At 48.9% G+C, this 17,622-nt stretch overlaps 1 protein-coding gene across 1 annotated transcript in view; it reads right to left on the bottom strand.

Moving 5' to 3' along the window:
* The window catches only part of ANGPTL6 (angiopoietin like 6), a 44,613-nt gene that overhangs the window by 1,863 nt on the left and 25,128 nt on the right, over positions 1-17,622 (bottom strand). The window contains 3 exon segments of the mRNA XM_048488095.1: positions 5,273-5,468; positions 5,471-5,548; positions 11,433-11,623. Coding sequence (XP_048344052.1) covers positions 5,273-5,468; positions 5,471-5,548; positions 11,433-11,623 — 465 coding nt within the window.

Raw genomic sequence — 17,622 nt, 5'->3', positions numbered from 1 at the left:
AGTGCGGAAACACATCTGGTTCACCAGATAAGCCTCTGCCACTCAGGTGGAGGAGTGGGGAATCAAACTCGGTTCTCCAGATTAGAATCCACCTGCTCTTAACCACTACACCACGCTGGCGCCATGATTCCCTTCTTGTCTATTTGGCCTCTAAATTAAGAACACATCCAGTCATTCTAGCCTGTTACGTGATTTGTTTTCTAAGGCAGGTTTTTAATCAATGGTGCTCAATACAACGGTTAGACACAAACGCATCGCTTGCGAATGTTGCTGATCGAAAAGTAGAAGGCAGATAAGTTTTTAAATGTATGTTCTAGCCAATGTAAGTTTTACATTTGAACGTTCTCTTAATCTGTCTTTCTGTCCACACAGATATCTATATAAATAAAAATCTATCAGTGAGTTTTTCTGCTGACAGGTAATCTCCCAAACTACTGGACCAATTGCTTTAAAATTTTCACAGAACGTCGCATTCATGTGCGGCCAGGTTTCCATGCTGTTTCCACACCTCCTGTAGTGTACATGTCACAACTGTGCCCGTTATTGTGTACATGCCATACCTGTGATAGTTGGAACCACAGTTCTGTTCCGCAACAGTGCCATCTGCTGGCCGTCAAAGCAGCACCCTCTGATACAAGGGAAACACCCATGCCTTCCTATAAAATCCTCTGCCATCTGGAGTGAAAGGGATGGGTTCCGCCATCTGGACATGGCCCACCCATCCTAGTATATATATATGCCTTAGCAGACGGCCAGCAGATGGCGCTGTTGCGGAACAGAACTGTGGTTCCAACTATATATTCCTTCTTTCACAAACACAGACAAGGGATAGCTCCTACATGGACAGAGAAATCCACACAACGGGGCCAACCAATTTAGGGTTCTGCAAACAGAGGAATTCCCAGGTTTGCAGGAAACGATGATCTGTACAGCACTGACAACACTTGGGGATATTAAAAAGGTGGGACTAAAATGTTAATTGTGCATGTGCAACTATGTTGGCAATTGTGATTGCTGTGATAAATCCAAAGAGGGCTGGAATTGACAGCAGCTTCCACTACCACCAGGGGAAGGAGCAGATGAGGAAACAAGCCCCGGCTGGTGTGACGGGAATGCAGAGACACAGTGGGGAGAGACTGGTGTGGGGATGGGAATTCACCTATGGGTTCAAGGTGAAGGAAAAGAGATTCCACCTAAACATCAGGAAACACTTCCCGACAGTCAGGGCTGTCTGTTCAACAGTGGAATTCACTACCTTGGAGGGTAGTGGAGTCTCCTTCTTTGGAGGTTTTGAAACAGAGGCTGGATGGCCATTATGTGTTCCTGCACGGCAGGGGGTTGGACTGGATGGCCCCTGGGGTCTCTTCCAACTCTATGATTCCTCGTGGGTCCCTCTTGTGTGTGCATAATGTCAAGACAGTGTCAAGAGTTCAGTTCTTCCCTGCTCTTGAGCAAGACTGTGGCAGGTAGCAATTTGGGAAACCCCTGGCTTGGTTTGATGTTTACTTCCACTGGTGGGATTTTTTTTGTTTGTTTGTTTTGGGTGCGCAGTAATTTCCTCATCCTTTGAGCCAGCCAGCACCTGGGCCTTATCTCTTGTTTGGCTTTGGAAACTCTGAACTGCCTGAGAATGTTTCCAGTGATTTCACTCTAGTACGATACTGAGGATGGGGCCCGGAGGGATGTTTGGGGAAGATACATTAACTACAAGATGCAATAGTGGAACTCAGTTCCAGCAAAGCTTGCTTGTATGCTGTTTATAATGTCCTGTCAAATAAACTGATTTCTGAACCAGAGAGCCTGGTTATGGCAGGGGTAGAAGGTCCTGACATGCGTATATTCATATATTTATGCCCATATCCACAAAGCATCACTTGTGAAAAAAGGCACTTTATCATCTTTCCTAGATTCCCTTCCCATTCTGCAGCACCGCTTTCCCATGTTATGCAAATGTTGATGGTCTTCGCGTTCACAGCGTAGCATGACCTCCGCAATTTGGCTCCTGACCCATCAATGACTTCCTGGTGTCATGTCTTAGTGCCATCCACACCATATCGGTCAGGAACGAAGCCTGGTGGTTAAGGGATACTCAGATGTAACCTGATTGGTATGTAAAGGGCCTTTCTCTTTCTTGCTTGTTGTGTGGCGTAGGAGGTTAAGAGCTCGGGTATCTAATCTGGAGGAACCGGGTTTGATTCCCAGCTCTGCTGCCTGAGCTGTGGAGGCTTATCTGGGGAATTCAGATTAGCCTGTGCACTCCCACACACGCCAGCTGGGTGACCTTGGGCTAGTCACGGCTTCTCGGAGCTCTCTCAGCCCCACCCACCTCATAGGGTGTTTGTTGTGAGGGGGGAAGGGCAAGGAGATTGTAAGCCCCTTTGAGTCTCCTGCAGGAGAGAAAGGGGGGATATAAATCCAAACTACTCTTCTTCTTCTTCTTCTTCTTCTTCTTCTTCTTCTTCTTCTTCTTCTTCTTCTTCTTCTTCTTCTTCTTCTTCTTCTTCTTCTTCTTCTTCTTCTTCTTCTTCTTCTTCTTCTTCTTCTTCTTCTTCTTCTTCTTCTTCTTCTTCTTCTTCTTCTTCCCTCCTCTGTTTATAGCTTTGACACTGATTGTAGATAACTAGGCTAAGTGACCCTGAGGAGCCTCTCTGCCCAAAAGAAACAGGATGTGCCTGCTGGCCTGAGGGGGGAGGCGAGGCAGGTGGCTGCAATGATCCCTATTGCGACCTTGAGGCACCCAAGCCTCCAAACAACTCTTTTCACATTTTCCCTGAGAAAGTGGGAGAGGGGAGCTGGGCTAGGATAAAGGAACTCGAGAAAACCAGGTCAAGCAGAATGGACTTTCTCAAGCTAGGTACTTCGCTGCCTTTCAATAAACGCTACTGATCAAGAATCCAGGTCCGAGACCTAACAATATCCCCAGTTTAGCATCTCTCTTTCTGCATCAGGACAACCCCAAGGGGGACAGTCCATATGCTAGCAGGGGGCATTCATTGAAAATGCTGGGGGGAAGAATTAGGACTCATAAAAGGAAACACTTCTTCACGCAACGTGGGATTGGTGTTTGGAATATGCTGCCACAGGAAGTGGTGATGGCCACTCACCTGGATAGCTTTAAAAAGGGCTTGGACAGATTTATGGAGAAGTCGATCTATGGCTACCAATCTTGATCCTCCTTGACCTGAGATTGCAAAGGCCTTAGCAGACCAGGTGCTCAGGAGCAGCAGCAGCAGCAGAAGGCCATTGCTTTCACCTCCTGCATGTGAGCTCCCAAAGGCACCTGGTGGGCCACTGCGAGTAGCAGAGAGCTGGACTAGATGGACTCTGGTCTGATCCAGCAGGCTAGTTCTTATGTTCTTATAGGGCAGGGGACCTCAAAGTGGTGCCCATGGGCACCCTAGTACCTGCCAATACCTTTCCTACAGCCCACCGAGTGTTTTAATAAAGTGGGAGGGGCCAAATGGAGATTTTCCCCAGTAAGTTTTTTGATTGGCTGTGCAGATTTTTCAAAACACTGCCTTGGCAGCAGCTATCACCACACCCACAACGGTGGTTGTTCATAATGGCCGCATGGCAAGCAGCTGCTACCACCACGTTGTGAAACCAACGTAGGCTGCAGCAAACATTTGGTGGCTGCCTCCACCTCCCGTGGCAGCTATTTTGTGGTGGCCATTTTGTGGCTGCTCCCACCACACTGCGTCAGAATTCCAAAGGTGCCTGCAGGTTCAAAAAAGGTTGGAGAAACTGGTATGGGGGCTGAAATATTGGACTATGGACAGAAAGGCCCAGATTCCAGGGCCAGAGTGAGGGGGAACTGTGCCTGGGGCATTTGTGTGCCCTACACCCCACCTGCCCCAGAATGCCCCTGTACCAGTGCACGCCTGATGCGTCACCCTCTCCCCCGGCTCCCTTGGCGCTACGCATCTGTTGGATCCAAATCCCCGCACCCAGAGGCGTTCCTCCCATTGGGCAAAGTGGGCAGTTGCCCTGGGCGCCGCCTTGTGGGGGGCGCAAAAACTGCAGGTTCGTCTGTGGGATTTTTGGCCTGCAGATGGCGCAGTTTTTAGGCTAGCAGCACCAAAATTTCAGGGATTTTCCGGGAGACTATCCAGATGATATCACCCAGGTTTGGTGAGGTTTGGTTCAGGGAGTCCAAAGTTATGGACTCCCAAAGGGAGTGCCTCATCCCCCATTGTTTCCAATCGGAGCTAATAGAAGATGGGGGCTACACCTTTGAGGGTCAATAACTTTGGACCCGCTGAACCAAACTTCACCAAACCTGGGTGGTATCATGAGTAGGGTCTCCTGAAGATACTTGGAAATTTTGGTGCTGCTATCTTAATAATTTCACCCCTGACAGCAGGCACCCCCTGACAGCAGGCATTTCCCCAGATTTTCCTTTTAAATCCACTTTTATTTCTTTTATTCTCTTTTATTTCTTTTATTCTCTCAATGCCTAATAAAGGTTATTATTACTATTTTGAAAGCATTTTGAAAATGTTTTCAAAAAAATATTTCTGCTGTGTTCAGATTTGTGAGTTGGGGCATGTTCTATAATGTGATGGTGACTTTGAAACGACCTGGTGGAAAAAATTTTTTGTTTGGTCACGGTGGGGGAGGGTGGCTGCCCATGGGGGGGGGGCATCAAACTCAGGTTTTGCCCAGGGCTCCAGTTTGCCTAGGTACGCCACTGCCCAGACCGCTTCCAAGTTTGCGGGCCAATCGCTGTAGCACAGCCAAACCCTTACAGCAGTGGTGCGAACCTATGGCACGGGTGCCAGAGGTGGCACTCAGAGCCCTCTCTGTGGGCACTCGCGCACAGAGTTCATCATGTGGGAGGGGGTGGAAATTCACACACACCCCCCACACACACATATCTAGGCTGGCCTGGGCATGATCCTTTACCTGGGAGTAAGCTCGGTTGCTGGCAATGGGGCTTGCTTCTGAGTAAACCCTCCTAGGATCGTGATTCACCCATTTGAAGCATTGCACGGTTGCTTCACTAAGCTTACCCAACCGTTTTTTCTGAACTAAAACCTCAGCATTCAGGTTAAATGGCCGTGTGGTCACTTTGCGATAAATAAGTGGGTTTTGGGTTGCAATTTGGGCACTCGGTCTCGAAAAGGTTCGCCCTCGCTGCCTTACAGGATTCGAGTGAAGAAAAAAGCAAATAGGGAAAAGGTGAGAGGAAAAACCAATCGATGTCTGCTTTCTATCTCTCGGCGTTCCCTCCTGTCTGTCTCTCCCTTACAGCTCTTCGGTGTCCCCGTACCAGAGTATGCATCGTGGTCGCGGTCAAGCGTGCTGAACTGTCGGCCGTTGTGCCAAGACAGCGAGTCGCCAGCGCTGCCCTGGTAGCGCCCCAGACGCAGCCGGTAGAAATCTTGCTCGGGCGCCAGGGCAAAGGCATCGTAGCTAGCTTGTGCCGGTCGCCCACTCCAGTCTTCGAGCAGGACCCGCAGCGCAGCATATAGGAGCCCTGGTGGGTCAGCCAGTAAATGGGATCCAGGCCCAGCCAATGTTCTCCTTCCAGATTCCCAAAGCCATGCTGGAAAGACACAACAGGCAAGAAATTAGCTGGATAGACTTCGCTGGGCTGGAGGACTCTGATCTGGTGAAACAGGTTTTCCCCCCCCCCCACTCCTGCACATGAAGCCTGCTGGGGTGCCTTTTGGTTGGTCAGTTTTTCAGCCTCACGTACCTCACAAGGTGTCTGTTGTGGGAAGGGGAAGGGAAGGAATTTGTAAGCTGATTTCAGACTCCTTCAGTAGAGAAAGCTGTGGGTATGTGCTGGGTCTCCTGAAGTCCCCTGGCATGACCTGCAGCACTCAGATACACGACGCAGCCTCCCAGGCCAGCCCAATTGGCCATGCTGGCACTGGGGAATCATGGACTGGAGTGCCAAAGGTTTGCCACCGCTGTGACCTAGTCCCTGAGGAGAAAAGCTTGCGATGGGTTCTTTCAACTCCTTCAGTCAGTTAAGAAGAAGAAGAAGAAGAGTTTGGATTTATATCCCCCCTTTCTCTCCTGCAGGAGACTCAAAGGGGCTGACAATCTCCTTGCCCTTCCCCCCTCACAACAAACACCCTGTGAGGTGGATGGGGCTGAGAGAGCTCCGAGAAGCTGTGACTAGCCCAAGGTCACCCAGCTGGCGTGTGTGGGAGTGCACAGGCTAATCTGAATTCCCCAGAGAAGCCTCCACAGCTCAGGCAGCAGAGCAGAGAATCAAACCCGGTTCCTCCAGGTTAGATACATGAGCACGTAACCTCCTACGCCACTGCTGCTCCCCACCTGTCGTGCTTGGCAGGGTTAGCCCATGCCTCAAACAGGCTCCTGTATGGCTAGGTTTGTCAACCTCCAGGTGGCTATTTCCATAAATTCAACAGGTGAAGCTAAATTTAGGCTTCACCTGTTGAATTTATGGAACTACTCCCTGAACGTATCTAAAGAAACAGAAATTGAGATGTTGTTTGAATATGATTTGAAATTTATTCTTTCATGACTCGTGCATTGAGCATATGGACGCGAAGGTGCAGTTTCTGGAACAGTATCTTATATACACCTCCCCTGTTAATATGGTGGAACGTCCAGATGGTGGCGGGAGATCTTCTGGGATTACAACTGATCTCCAGGTGGCAAATATCAGTTTACTTGGAGAAAATGGCTGCTTTGAAAAGTGGCCTTTATGGCTTCAGACCACATTGAAGTCCCTCCCCTCCTGGATCCCCCCTCCTCAGCCTCCCCCCCAATCTCTGGGAGCAGCAGTGGCGTAGGAGGTTAAGAGCTTGTGTATCTAATCTGGAGGAACCGGGTTTGATTCCCAGCTCTGCGCTTCGAGCTGTGGAGGCTGATCTGTAACCAGATTAGCCTGTACACTCCCCACACACGCCAGCTGGGTGACCTTGGCTAGTCACAGCCGGAGCTCTCTCAGCTCCCACCCACCTCACAGGGTGTTTGTTGTGAGGGGGGAAGGGCAAGGAGATTGTCAGCCCCTTTGAGTCTCCTGCAGGAGAGAAAGGGGGGATATAAATCCAAACTCCTCCTCTTCTTCTTCTCTGGGTATTTCCCAACCGGAAGCTGACAACTCATTTGTCTTCCCCGCCACATGCAATAATGTCCTTTCAATCCACTCCCACAGTTGTTTGCAAGTGGATTTTGCTATTCCACACAGTAAAATCCAGCTGCAAAGTGGATTGAAAGTGCACTGAAAGTACATTATTCTGCATGTGTGGAAGGGGCCTATGCATGACCCATCTATATCCCCACAAAGACTTGCGCGGCTGCTTCACAACCTCTGATCTCCCGTTTAGGGGCTTCTGTGGCTGAATCCCCACGGAGAAATTGAATGTGGATCAAACCAAGTTTGAAAATGAACGGCACCTTTTCATCGTAGGTTTCATCCTCTCCACCGCGACAGTGTTTCCAGTGGCAAGACATCTAGACTTCAGGGGTCTGCAACCTGCGTTCGAGTCAAAGATGCTCTTCTAACCTACACTGCGCTCTATGTAGCTTGGAGGTCAGAGGGTAGCGTGGGTGTGTCCCTCCAGAGCAGCCACCATCCCCCTCTGCCATCCCCACAGCTGCCATCCCCCTTGTGCCCCACGGAGCAGGCGGCTGCCTGCTCCATCAGGCAGAGGGGGTTCACCGCACCACTGCCTCGCGAGCGCGCGTGAGAGGTAGCGGCACTGCTGCTGCAGTCCGCCATCCCCCCCTGGGTCTCAACGGAGCAGGCAGCTGGGCAGAGGGGGTTTCCCTGCCCAGCACCTCCGCCTCCCAGTGCTGGAAGGAAAGGTGAGTGGAGGGGCCAAACTGGAGGCCTCTCCGGCTCGGTAGATCTTCGGCGCCATGGAAAACATGTCCAAATGGCTCTTTGGGTGGTAAAGGTTGCCGACCCCTGATCTAGACCTATCTCGCATTCAAGAAATGTTACAATCCCCACTACCACGCGATTGCCATGGCGGGCCTCTCCTGATTGGCTGTCGTGCCGTTTTGGGGGTCGGGAACTTTTCACTTTACTTCTGCGAAAAAAACGAGCACCCCGCTGCTCCATCTTCCCTCACTCCTTGCTCGGCTGCATTTTTAACTCATGTTTTCAAAACAACAGGGGATGAAGAAAAGGCGGTGCAGGGGGCGGGGGAATCCCACGCACCAGGTGCTTCCCCCGGGGCCAAAGGTTTTTGCTGTCAATGTTTGCCTGCCTGCCTGCCTGCCTGTCTTCCATGGGGCAGGACACTGAGGTCTGGGGAGGAAAGGGAGTAATACACCGCCCCATATTTATCCCTTTTGTGTTGAGAAGGCAGGGGTGGGGAAACCTGGCTAGATGTGTGCTCTACACAGGAATGATAAAGCTCTTTGCCGCGACTTGTAATCCATAGAATTTGATAAAAAAAACAAAACATTTCATTTTGGCTGGGCTCACCAACCTTTCAATCCAAAGCCAAATGCTCTAACCATTGTGCCACAGAGACACTGCTGGTTTAATGTTGGGGGAAATCCAACTTAAGTCTCTCTGCACAAGTTTCAGCAATAAATGGAAAAATTACAGTGGGGAAAGCGGAACTGCTAGCATGCGTACATTTGCACAACGGTGCTCCTATTGGCTAGAGGGCATTTGAGTCCCGCTCAATGGCGGGGATTTGGAACCCAGATTAGTCCCCCCATTCTCCCTCTCCAAAACTAGGTTCGAGATCGTGGGATTTGGAAGAAGAAGTTGTACTTTAGACTCAGTGGTAACGCAAGATAAAGATGCGGATAAGGGGAGGATGAGCGACAGAACCTGGATGAAGCCTTGCTAGTTGCTCAGCCAGTGGGGAATTGGTAAATCCCAGAATTTGATATTTATCATGCGTGAGTATCACGCTGACACTGACCGTGGGGGAATCGCACGCTGTGTTACAACTCCCCTTTATTCAAGAACAAACAACCTAATAGCTCTAGGCAGCTTTTCACTCGATTGAAGAAGAAGAAGAAGAAGAAGAAGAAGAGGAGGAGGAGGAGGAAGAGGAAGAGGAGCTTGGATTTATACTCCACCTTTCTCTCCTGTAAGGAGACTCAAACTCTTTTCCCTTCACCTCCCCAACAAACACTTCCCTTCAGCTCCCTCTCTCAAGACAACAAACACTCCCAACACATTGCTGAGCAGGAGATGAAAGTGAGGCTAGAGAGAGCTCCAAAGAACTGTCAGGATTCAAGCCTCCATGGGTCACCCAACTAGCATGTGTTGGAATTTGCACCATGCTAATCTGGTTCACCAGATAAGCTCTCAAAAAAGTTCAAAATGGCCAGAGCAGGGAATCAAACCCTGGCTCCTCCAGACTCCAGAGTGCACCTGCTCTTAACCACTACACCACGCTGGCTCTTGAGACCGACTTAGAACTAAAACTGCACATAGCAGTGGCCACTGGTGCATCTTATCACCCCTGAAGCCTTTTTGTAGTCCTTTAAAAATGGCTGTGAGGTCCCAGTCTGGATTCCCCCAGCACCTTTTCAAGTGTAAGAACTTCTGTTTCTGCACCTTTCCACATACCATCCAGGGCCAACCCAGCTGACAAGATCAGGCTAACCTGGGACATCTTGCCTGCCTAGGAGCAGCAGTGGCATAGGAGGTTAAGAGCTCGTGTATCTAATCTGGAGGAACCGGGTTTGATTCCCAGGCTCCTGTCAGCCTGAGCTTGTGGGAGGCTTATCTGGGGAATTCAGATTAGCCTGTGCACTCCCCACACACGCCAGCTGGGTGAGTGCCTGGCCCCTAGTCCTGGGGTCACAGCTTCTCGAGCTCTCTCAGCCCCGCACCTAACTCACAGGGAATTGTTTGTTGTGAGGGGGAAGGGCAAGGAGGATTGTCAAGCCCTTTGGAGTCTCCCCTTACAGGAGAGAAAGGGGGATATAAATCCAAACTCCATCTCTCTCCCCTCCTCCTTCCTCCTCCTCCCTCCTCCTCCTCCTCCTCCTCCTCCTCCTCCTCTTCTTCTTCTTCTTCTTCTTCTTCTTCTTCTTCTTCTTCTTCTTCTTCTTCTTCTTCTTCTTCTTCTTCTCCTCCTCCTCTGCGTAGGAGCCCTGTAGTTCCTTGGTGGTCTCTCATCCAAGTACTAACCACGGAGTGCTGCACAGGAAGGAAGGAAGGAAGGAAGGAAGGAAGGAAGGAAGGAAGGAAGGAAGGAAGGAAGGAAGGAAGGAAGGAAGGAAGGAAGGAAGGAAGGAAGGAAGGAAGGAAGGAAGGAAGGAAGGAAGGAAGGAAGGAAGGAAGGAAGGAAGGAGTTAACCTTCTTGACACCATTTGGGCTTTTGCTAAGATTCTGTCCATGTCGTTCACTGGGAGGATATGATCTGCCAGATTTGTAAGAAGAGTTTTGGACGACTGTTCGCGAACTCCACGTTTAAACAACGTAGAACACTGACATTTGGCTCGGTTTTCTTTTGGGCTGCTTTTAACATTCCCATCTGCAAATCTCCCCCCCACCCCTCCCCCTCTGACTGGCAGAAGCTCGCCAGCATCTCAGCTATACATCCATACTACTTCATCCTGGAACCTGGACTCTTTCTGCACGTAAAGCAGATGTCCGGCCTCTGAGCCACAGTCTTTCTCCCGTGCTGATTCCTTGCTGATTTCATGATGATGTGGTTTTGCCTCTGTTCTACTTGGCAGGCAGCAGCGCCGTGTTTGGGTGCCAGACAAAAAAACGGCCACAGGCCCCTGACGCACAGGCCAATCAACGAAGGGCTAACCGTGGTATAAAACCTGTGGTTTTTTTTTGGGGGGGGGACTTCACACGAGAGTCCGCTCTGCGTTCCCTGCCCCATCCTGGGTTTTCCAAGAATTGCACTATCTGCGATTCTTTTGTTTTAACGTAGATTGCAGCCGCCGCCGAGTGAACGGCTGCCTCAGGAAGCATGTTACTTGGATGCGCTCCCCTCTTCTCTTCAGTCCCCACCTCTCTGCTGCGTAGCTACGGAGGGGCATAGGAATGGCAGCAATGCTGTGGAGGTCCATGTCTACCTGGCTTCGTAGCTAACTAGCAGCAGGAGGTGAGTGGGGGGAGTACACCTCAAGTCGCGAAGAGCGGTTTCATGCCTCGACCAACAGCCGCTGACCATTGGATGCCTGCCACGCCTTGGATATTTGGCTCGGGGCTATGACAGGCTCATTTATCCCGCCTACAACCCACTTTACATTTGCTGTGTGGAAAGGGCCATAGCGACACTCTAGGAATTTTTCCATGACTCTACAGTCTTTACCATACAGGTTAGGGGAAATTCCTAGAGCGCCACCCAAAAGTGACATTTACATTCTCCACAAACTTCAACCCCCTCAGGCACCGCCCTTAAAAATCATTTGGCATTTGCTGAGGCCCCGCTGGAATCCTCAGTTTACCCGAGTTTTCCTACCCCATGTTTGGGCCCCTGCCACCTCTCGGCACGCAACGGTCTCACACCTTGTAGTGCTGCCAGGTAGTGAAGAAGTTGACCGACCCATCCTGCCGCCGCTGGATAACAGTCCATCCACCCCCTTCGTAATCCTGGTCACACCAAGCCTGGAAGATACCGTGGGAACCAGCTGGCTCTAGCATGGTGATGCCCGTCGCCTGCCCGTCCTGCTGGGCGGCTTGACAGTCTCTCCACGGCCCTGTGCCAGGAAGAGAAAGATGATCCGTTTGGCATGGGTCTGGACGCACATTTGGAATTCTGGTACAGTTCTTTACTTTTATTTTAAGGGAGCAGCAGTGGCGTCGGAGGCTAAGAGCTCGTGTATCTAATCTGGAGGAACCGGGTTTGATTCCCCGCTCTGCCGCCTGAGCTGTGGAGGCTTATCTGGGGGATTCAGATTCGCCTGTGCACTCCCACACACGCCAGCTGGTGACGTCTAGGGGAACTCTGGTTCAGATAGCTCAGGGATCTGGCGACAGCTTCACCAGCATGGCCAATTGGCCATGCTGGTAGGGGCTGATGGGGAATTCACAGTAGTTCCTCGAACATCTGGAGAGCCCAGGCTCCCCTACCCCTGCCTAGTCACAGCTCGAGTCTTCTTCAACCCCACCCACCTCACAGGGTGTTTGTTGTGCGTGGGGAAGGGCAAGGAGATTGTAAGCTTCCCTTTGAGTCTCCTGCAGGAGAGAAAGGGGGACATATAAAATCCAAACTCTTCTTCTTCTTCTTCTTCTTCTTCTTCTTCTTCTTCTTCTTCTTCTTCTTCTTCTTCTTCTTCTTCTTCTTCTTCTTCTTATTATTATTATTATTATTATTATTATTATTATTATTATTATTATTATTTGGGGCTTATATCCCACCCTACCCCAGCCAAAGGTTGGGTTCAGGGTTGCTCACTTACAAACAATATACAAGACAATAAAATTATGTCCAGTAACAATTAAACCACCCCTCAAAAATCCATGGCAGCAGCCATTTGTACCATAGAGTTTTTTGGCCACATCCCAGAGTGGGATGCTATGGCATCACTTCTAGTGTGAGGCCATTTGGGTCCATGACCACCTCAGAAACCAATGAGATCTGCAGGCCTGAGCTTTTGAGGCCTTGAGATGTTCACTCATTTTAGAGTCAAGATGTGAGACTGTAAAACGTATCTTTCCCTGCCCTGTTTTATAGATCATGGAATGGCAATGTTGTCTGTGTAACGTTTGTGGTTATATTTTGTTTGGTTGAACCTGTCTCAGCAATGTTGTGTGGTGATTTCTAGGAACTGGTTTTAAGGTTCATTGCATAAATCAGTGGTGGCGAACCTGTGGCACGGGTGCCAGAGGTGGCACTCAGAGCCCTCTCTTTGGGCACGCACAGAGTCACCCCCACCTCCCAAACACACACATCTAGGCTGGCCTGGGCCGCTGGGCTCGATTATTAGCATTAAACCTAAGACCTAGTTTTGGGGAAGCAGTGTAGGTAATCGTGCCAAAGCAGTAGCCGTTAAACCCCACTGATTTTCATACGAAGAACTAAAGCACGATCCTTTACCTGGGAGTAAGCTCGGTTGCTGGCAATGGGGCTTGCTTCTGAGTAAACCCTCCTAGGGTTGTGATTCACCCATTGGAAGAGCTGCACGGTTGGTTCAAAGCAAAGCCACCGACTACCACCAAGCTTACTCCCGACTAACGCACACCACAGAGCCAACCGTGTTTTCTAAACTAAAATTTTCAGGTTAAATTGCCGTGTTGGTACTTTGCGATAAATAAGTGGGTTTTGGGTTGCAGTTTGGGCACTCAGTCTTGAAAAGGTTTGCCACCACTGGCATAAATGCTATTTAAACATCTGCATATGAGAAGTGCAAGCTATATGGTAAACGAATAATAATAAAAAAAAGAGTCAAGGACTTCCCACATAAGAAGAATGAACTTTGGAGTCAAGATTCTTCACTACTAGGTGCCAGGTGACCAATTTGGTATCTGAGAAAAAGGAAACTCGACTCTCAAAAATCCTGTTGGTCTGTAAGGGGCTTTTGGACTGAATCCAGTAGCACGATAGAGTATTAAAGGTTCAGTGGTATCAGTGTAGGAATGCCTTAGTGGATTCATACACTTTACCGTAGCCCATGGGCCAATTGGCCATGCTGGCAGGGGCTGATGGGAATTGTAGTCCATGAACATCTGGACTGCCATGGGTTCGCCACCACTGGTCTAGATCAAAAGACATAACAGTACCACTCTATTCTGCATTGGTCAGACCTCACCTGGAATACTGTGTCCAGTTCTGGGGGCTGCAATTCGAGAAGGATACTGACAAGCTGGAACGGGTCCAGAGGAGGGCAACCAAAATGGTCAAATGTCTGGAATCCATATCCCACGAGGAGTGGCTTAGGAAGTTGGGTATGTTTAGTTTGGAGAAGAGAAGGATAAGGGGCGACCTGATAGCCATGTTTAAATATTGGAAGGGATGTCATGTTAAAGAGGGAGTGAGCTTGTTTTCTGCTGCTCCAGAGACTAGGACAAGGAGTAATGAATTCAGAGTACAGCAAAAGAGATTCCACCTAAACATCAGGAAGAACTTCTTGACTGTTCGACAGTGGGATCTGCTGCCTTGATGGGTAGCGGAGTCTCATTCTTCGGAGGTTTTTAAGCAGAGGCTGGATGGCCATCTTTCAGGAGTGCTTCCTGCACAGGGGTTGGACTGGATGGCCCTTGTGGTCTCTTCTAACTTCTATAATCTGCAGCCTTGATGGGTAGTGGAGCAGCAGTGGCGTAGGAGGTTAAGAGCTCATGTATCTACCTGAGGAACCGGTTTGATTCCTGTGCTTCTGCCATTCGAGCTGTGGAGGCTTATCTGGGGAATCTCAGGATTTCAGCCTGTAGTTACTCCCCATTATTAGCTAGGTGACCTTAAGCCAGTCACAGCTCTGGAGCTCTCAGCCCCACCCACCTCACTATTGGTGCTTTCTGTTGTGAGGGGGGGACGGGCAGGGTGAGATTGTCAGCTCCTTTGGAGTCTCCCTGCAGGAGAGAAAGGGGATATAACCAAACCCTCCTCCCTCCCTCCTCCTCCCTCCTCCCTCCTCCTCCTCCTCTTCTTCTTCTTCTTCTTCTTCTTCTTCTTCTTCTTCTTCTTCTTCTTCTTCTTCTATAATCTTCCTCTTCTGAAGAGCTGGGGTTTTGGTTTTTTTTGTTTCTGCGTGTGCTATTATGTTATGGTGTACTGCACAATGCCCAAATTTGCCCAAAATTGTGAACCAGGTTGAGTTTTTTGGGGCGAGGAGGAGGCAGTTTCCAATTCGTTTAATAAATGAACAAATAATAGGGCACTTGGGTTGCCTCTTCCATGCTGTTACCGAGAGTGTCTGCATTCCTGCTTTACGGTACAAAAGCCTGTCAATAAATCAAAAGCATTCCCACTAGAATTTCTGCACCAGGTGGGAGAGCTGTGTGCTCCAAGATGAAGGGGATGTGGGGGGCAGGAAGGGATTGGTTTATTTGGCTCTGGGCTACAGATGTCTCTGAGAAGGAGCAAAATCTCTGCACAGAGTACACGGGGGAAGGAGACATTATCACCTGCGTTGCATGTAAGAGGGGACACATGCCCATGTTTGTAAAAAAATAAACCAGGTGGATTTGTTGGGGTAGGGTTGCTGAGCCATCCTTGTAATAGTCAGGGATGAATGTCTAACCTAATGTAGATATGCACCCATGAAGCTGCGTTATATCGAACAAGGCCACTGACCCACCAAGGTCAGTATTGTCTGCTCTGATTGGCAACAGCTCTCCAGGATCTCAGCAAGTCGTCTTTTATATCTCCTTCTAGAAGAAGAAGAAGAAGAAGAGTTTGGATTTATATCCCCCCTTTCTCTCCTGCAGGAGACTCAAAGGGGCTGACAATCTCCTTGCCCTTCCCGCCTCACAACAAACACCCTGTGAGGTGGGTGGGGCTGAGAGAGCTCCGAGAAGCTGTGACTAGCCCCAGGTCACCCAGCTGGCGTGTGTGTGAGTGCACACGCTAATCTGAATTCCCCAGATCAGCCTCCACAGCTCAGGCGGCAGAGCGGGGAATCAAACCCGGTTCCTCCAGATTAGATACACGAACTCTTAACCTCCTACGCCACTGCTGCTCTATCCGATCCTTTTACCTGTGAACATTTATGTTGGGGTAAATCCCTTTGTCCACACTGGGATTTATTTTTGAGTAAACTTGCATAAAATCCTATGCCACCAACACTGACCTCAGCATCAGGGAAACATGGAGCATATTGTGGATAACCTGAACGGCTTAATCACGGGACTCTTGACAAGATGGTTGGGTGTGTCCTTTTCTGATCTTATGCAACACCATGTCAAAGAAGCTTTGGATTCACTCAAAAACAGACATTTCTGTACAACTCGGAAAGATGTCATAACACTGTACAATCATCAAGCAAAAATCTCACATGCCCTTCTCTCAAATGTGAACATTTTCAAAAGTTGCAAAATTTTCATATGTACTTAAAAGTTCAGGGTGGGGGGGCGGAGGGTGGGATTCAGTTTGTAGATCTTGTTTACGAAACAAGATAACTTGAGCTGGTTGAATTTACTTGAGCTTTGGCTTTGTTTATATGAGTCAAAGTTCGCCACAACGCTACAGTTAGCAGTTCTGGGTAAAAGAATAATCAAGGGCTTTTGTTCCAGCTCAAAAAGCAAATTTGAAAAGCACACAGCACTACCATTTTGGACTACACTGGTACAGAATGCTTGTTGGAGATGAATCTATACCTGCCTGCCTGTCTGTCTGTCTATCGAGTCGCCACTCACCCAAAGAGTCTTGAGTGACTTACAACATTAAAACACTATAAACAACACAAAAGCAGATAACAAATATAAAATATTAATATTAAAATGTTAATATACTGTAATATATTTCCAGCACCATATCATTAACAAAACAGCCCAAACATGTGATTTACACTCCAGGGCACCCTAAATAGATGCAAAAAACGCTCACTACGGGATGTTTTGGAGCCTCTTCCATCCCTCAAAGCAGAAGGAAGTACCTGACCTCTGGCCCAATCGGTGCTCCGGATCGGAAAGAACGAACAAATATCTGGCCATGCCGTATGGGAGGCCAAGGGAGAGGGGAGAGCAGAACTTTGTTGCATGGGCCATCAATTCCTGATGTTCTAATTCAAAAAAGTTTAGATTTTATAGTGGAGAACATCTCGTTGGGAGGGAGCATGGCTATAGCATCAGGGCAGGGCCAGGCCCAAGGCATGGACTTTCGCTTCTATGTGGGCCCACCATTCAGAAACATGCAGAAAAGGTTTAAAGCCTGCCCAACACATGGGGAATAAGATTGCAATTCCTCAGGTTTCCCACTACCACCTTAAGCCAATTCGCTTCAAGAAAGTGCCACATGACACGTTTGTACTACGTCCTGGTGAAACAAAACAAACATCTTGTAGTACCTTACAGGCTAAAAGCGTTTATTTCCATTTGAGCTCTCCAATTTAGGAAAGAGACAACCAAAGGGAGACAGGATAGAAGTTTATAAAATTATGCACGGGATGGCTAAAGTTTATTATTATTATTATTATTATTATTATTATTATTATTATTATTATTATTATTATTATTATTATTATCATTATCATTATCATTATCATTATCATTATTTATTACATTTAATAGACCGCCCTACCCCCGAAGGGCGGTTTACAAAACAATCAACATTTGAATACAGCAAATGGTTTCAATTAAAACAATAAATAAATTAAACATTAAAACACTAGCAGCAGTGATCTTCCACAATTAAAATAAGTAGATGTTGTCCGGCATTAACCCCCCAGGAGGGGACAGGCTGATATTCAATCAGTAGATGACAAAGCTGTAAGGAGCAACAAACATGATGAGTAAAGTTGACAAAGATAACTGGGTTTTCCGGGCTGTGTGGCCGTGGTCTGGTGGATCTTGTTCCTAAAGTTTCGCCTGCATCTGTGGCTGGCATCTTCAGAGGTGTATCACAGAGGGAAGTCTGTTACACACAAGCCGTTTCCGCACGGCCATGCTGGAAGGTGCGTCGGCGTATACAACGCCGATACACCCCCCCGGGACCGTTCACACGAACGGTCCCGGTAGGGGCAAGGAAGACGGCGCAGCGCTGCGCCATCGCCCGAACGACGTACCTTCCCTGCGACCTTCCGGCGCATCGCCCAGGCCAGGG

The sequence above is a fragment of the Sphaerodactylus townsendi genome, linkage group LG03 (assembly GCF_021028975.2).
Source record: "Sphaerodactylus townsendi isolate TG3544 linkage group LG03, MPM_Stown_v2.3, whole genome shotgun sequence".
Classification (NCBI taxonomy): Eukaryota; Metazoa; Chordata; class Lepidosauria; order Squamata; family Sphaerodactylidae; genus Sphaerodactylus; species Sphaerodactylus townsendi.
The sequence above is the reverse complement of the archived record's forward strand: the minus strand, read 5'-3'. Positions and strand labels throughout refer to the sequence as shown.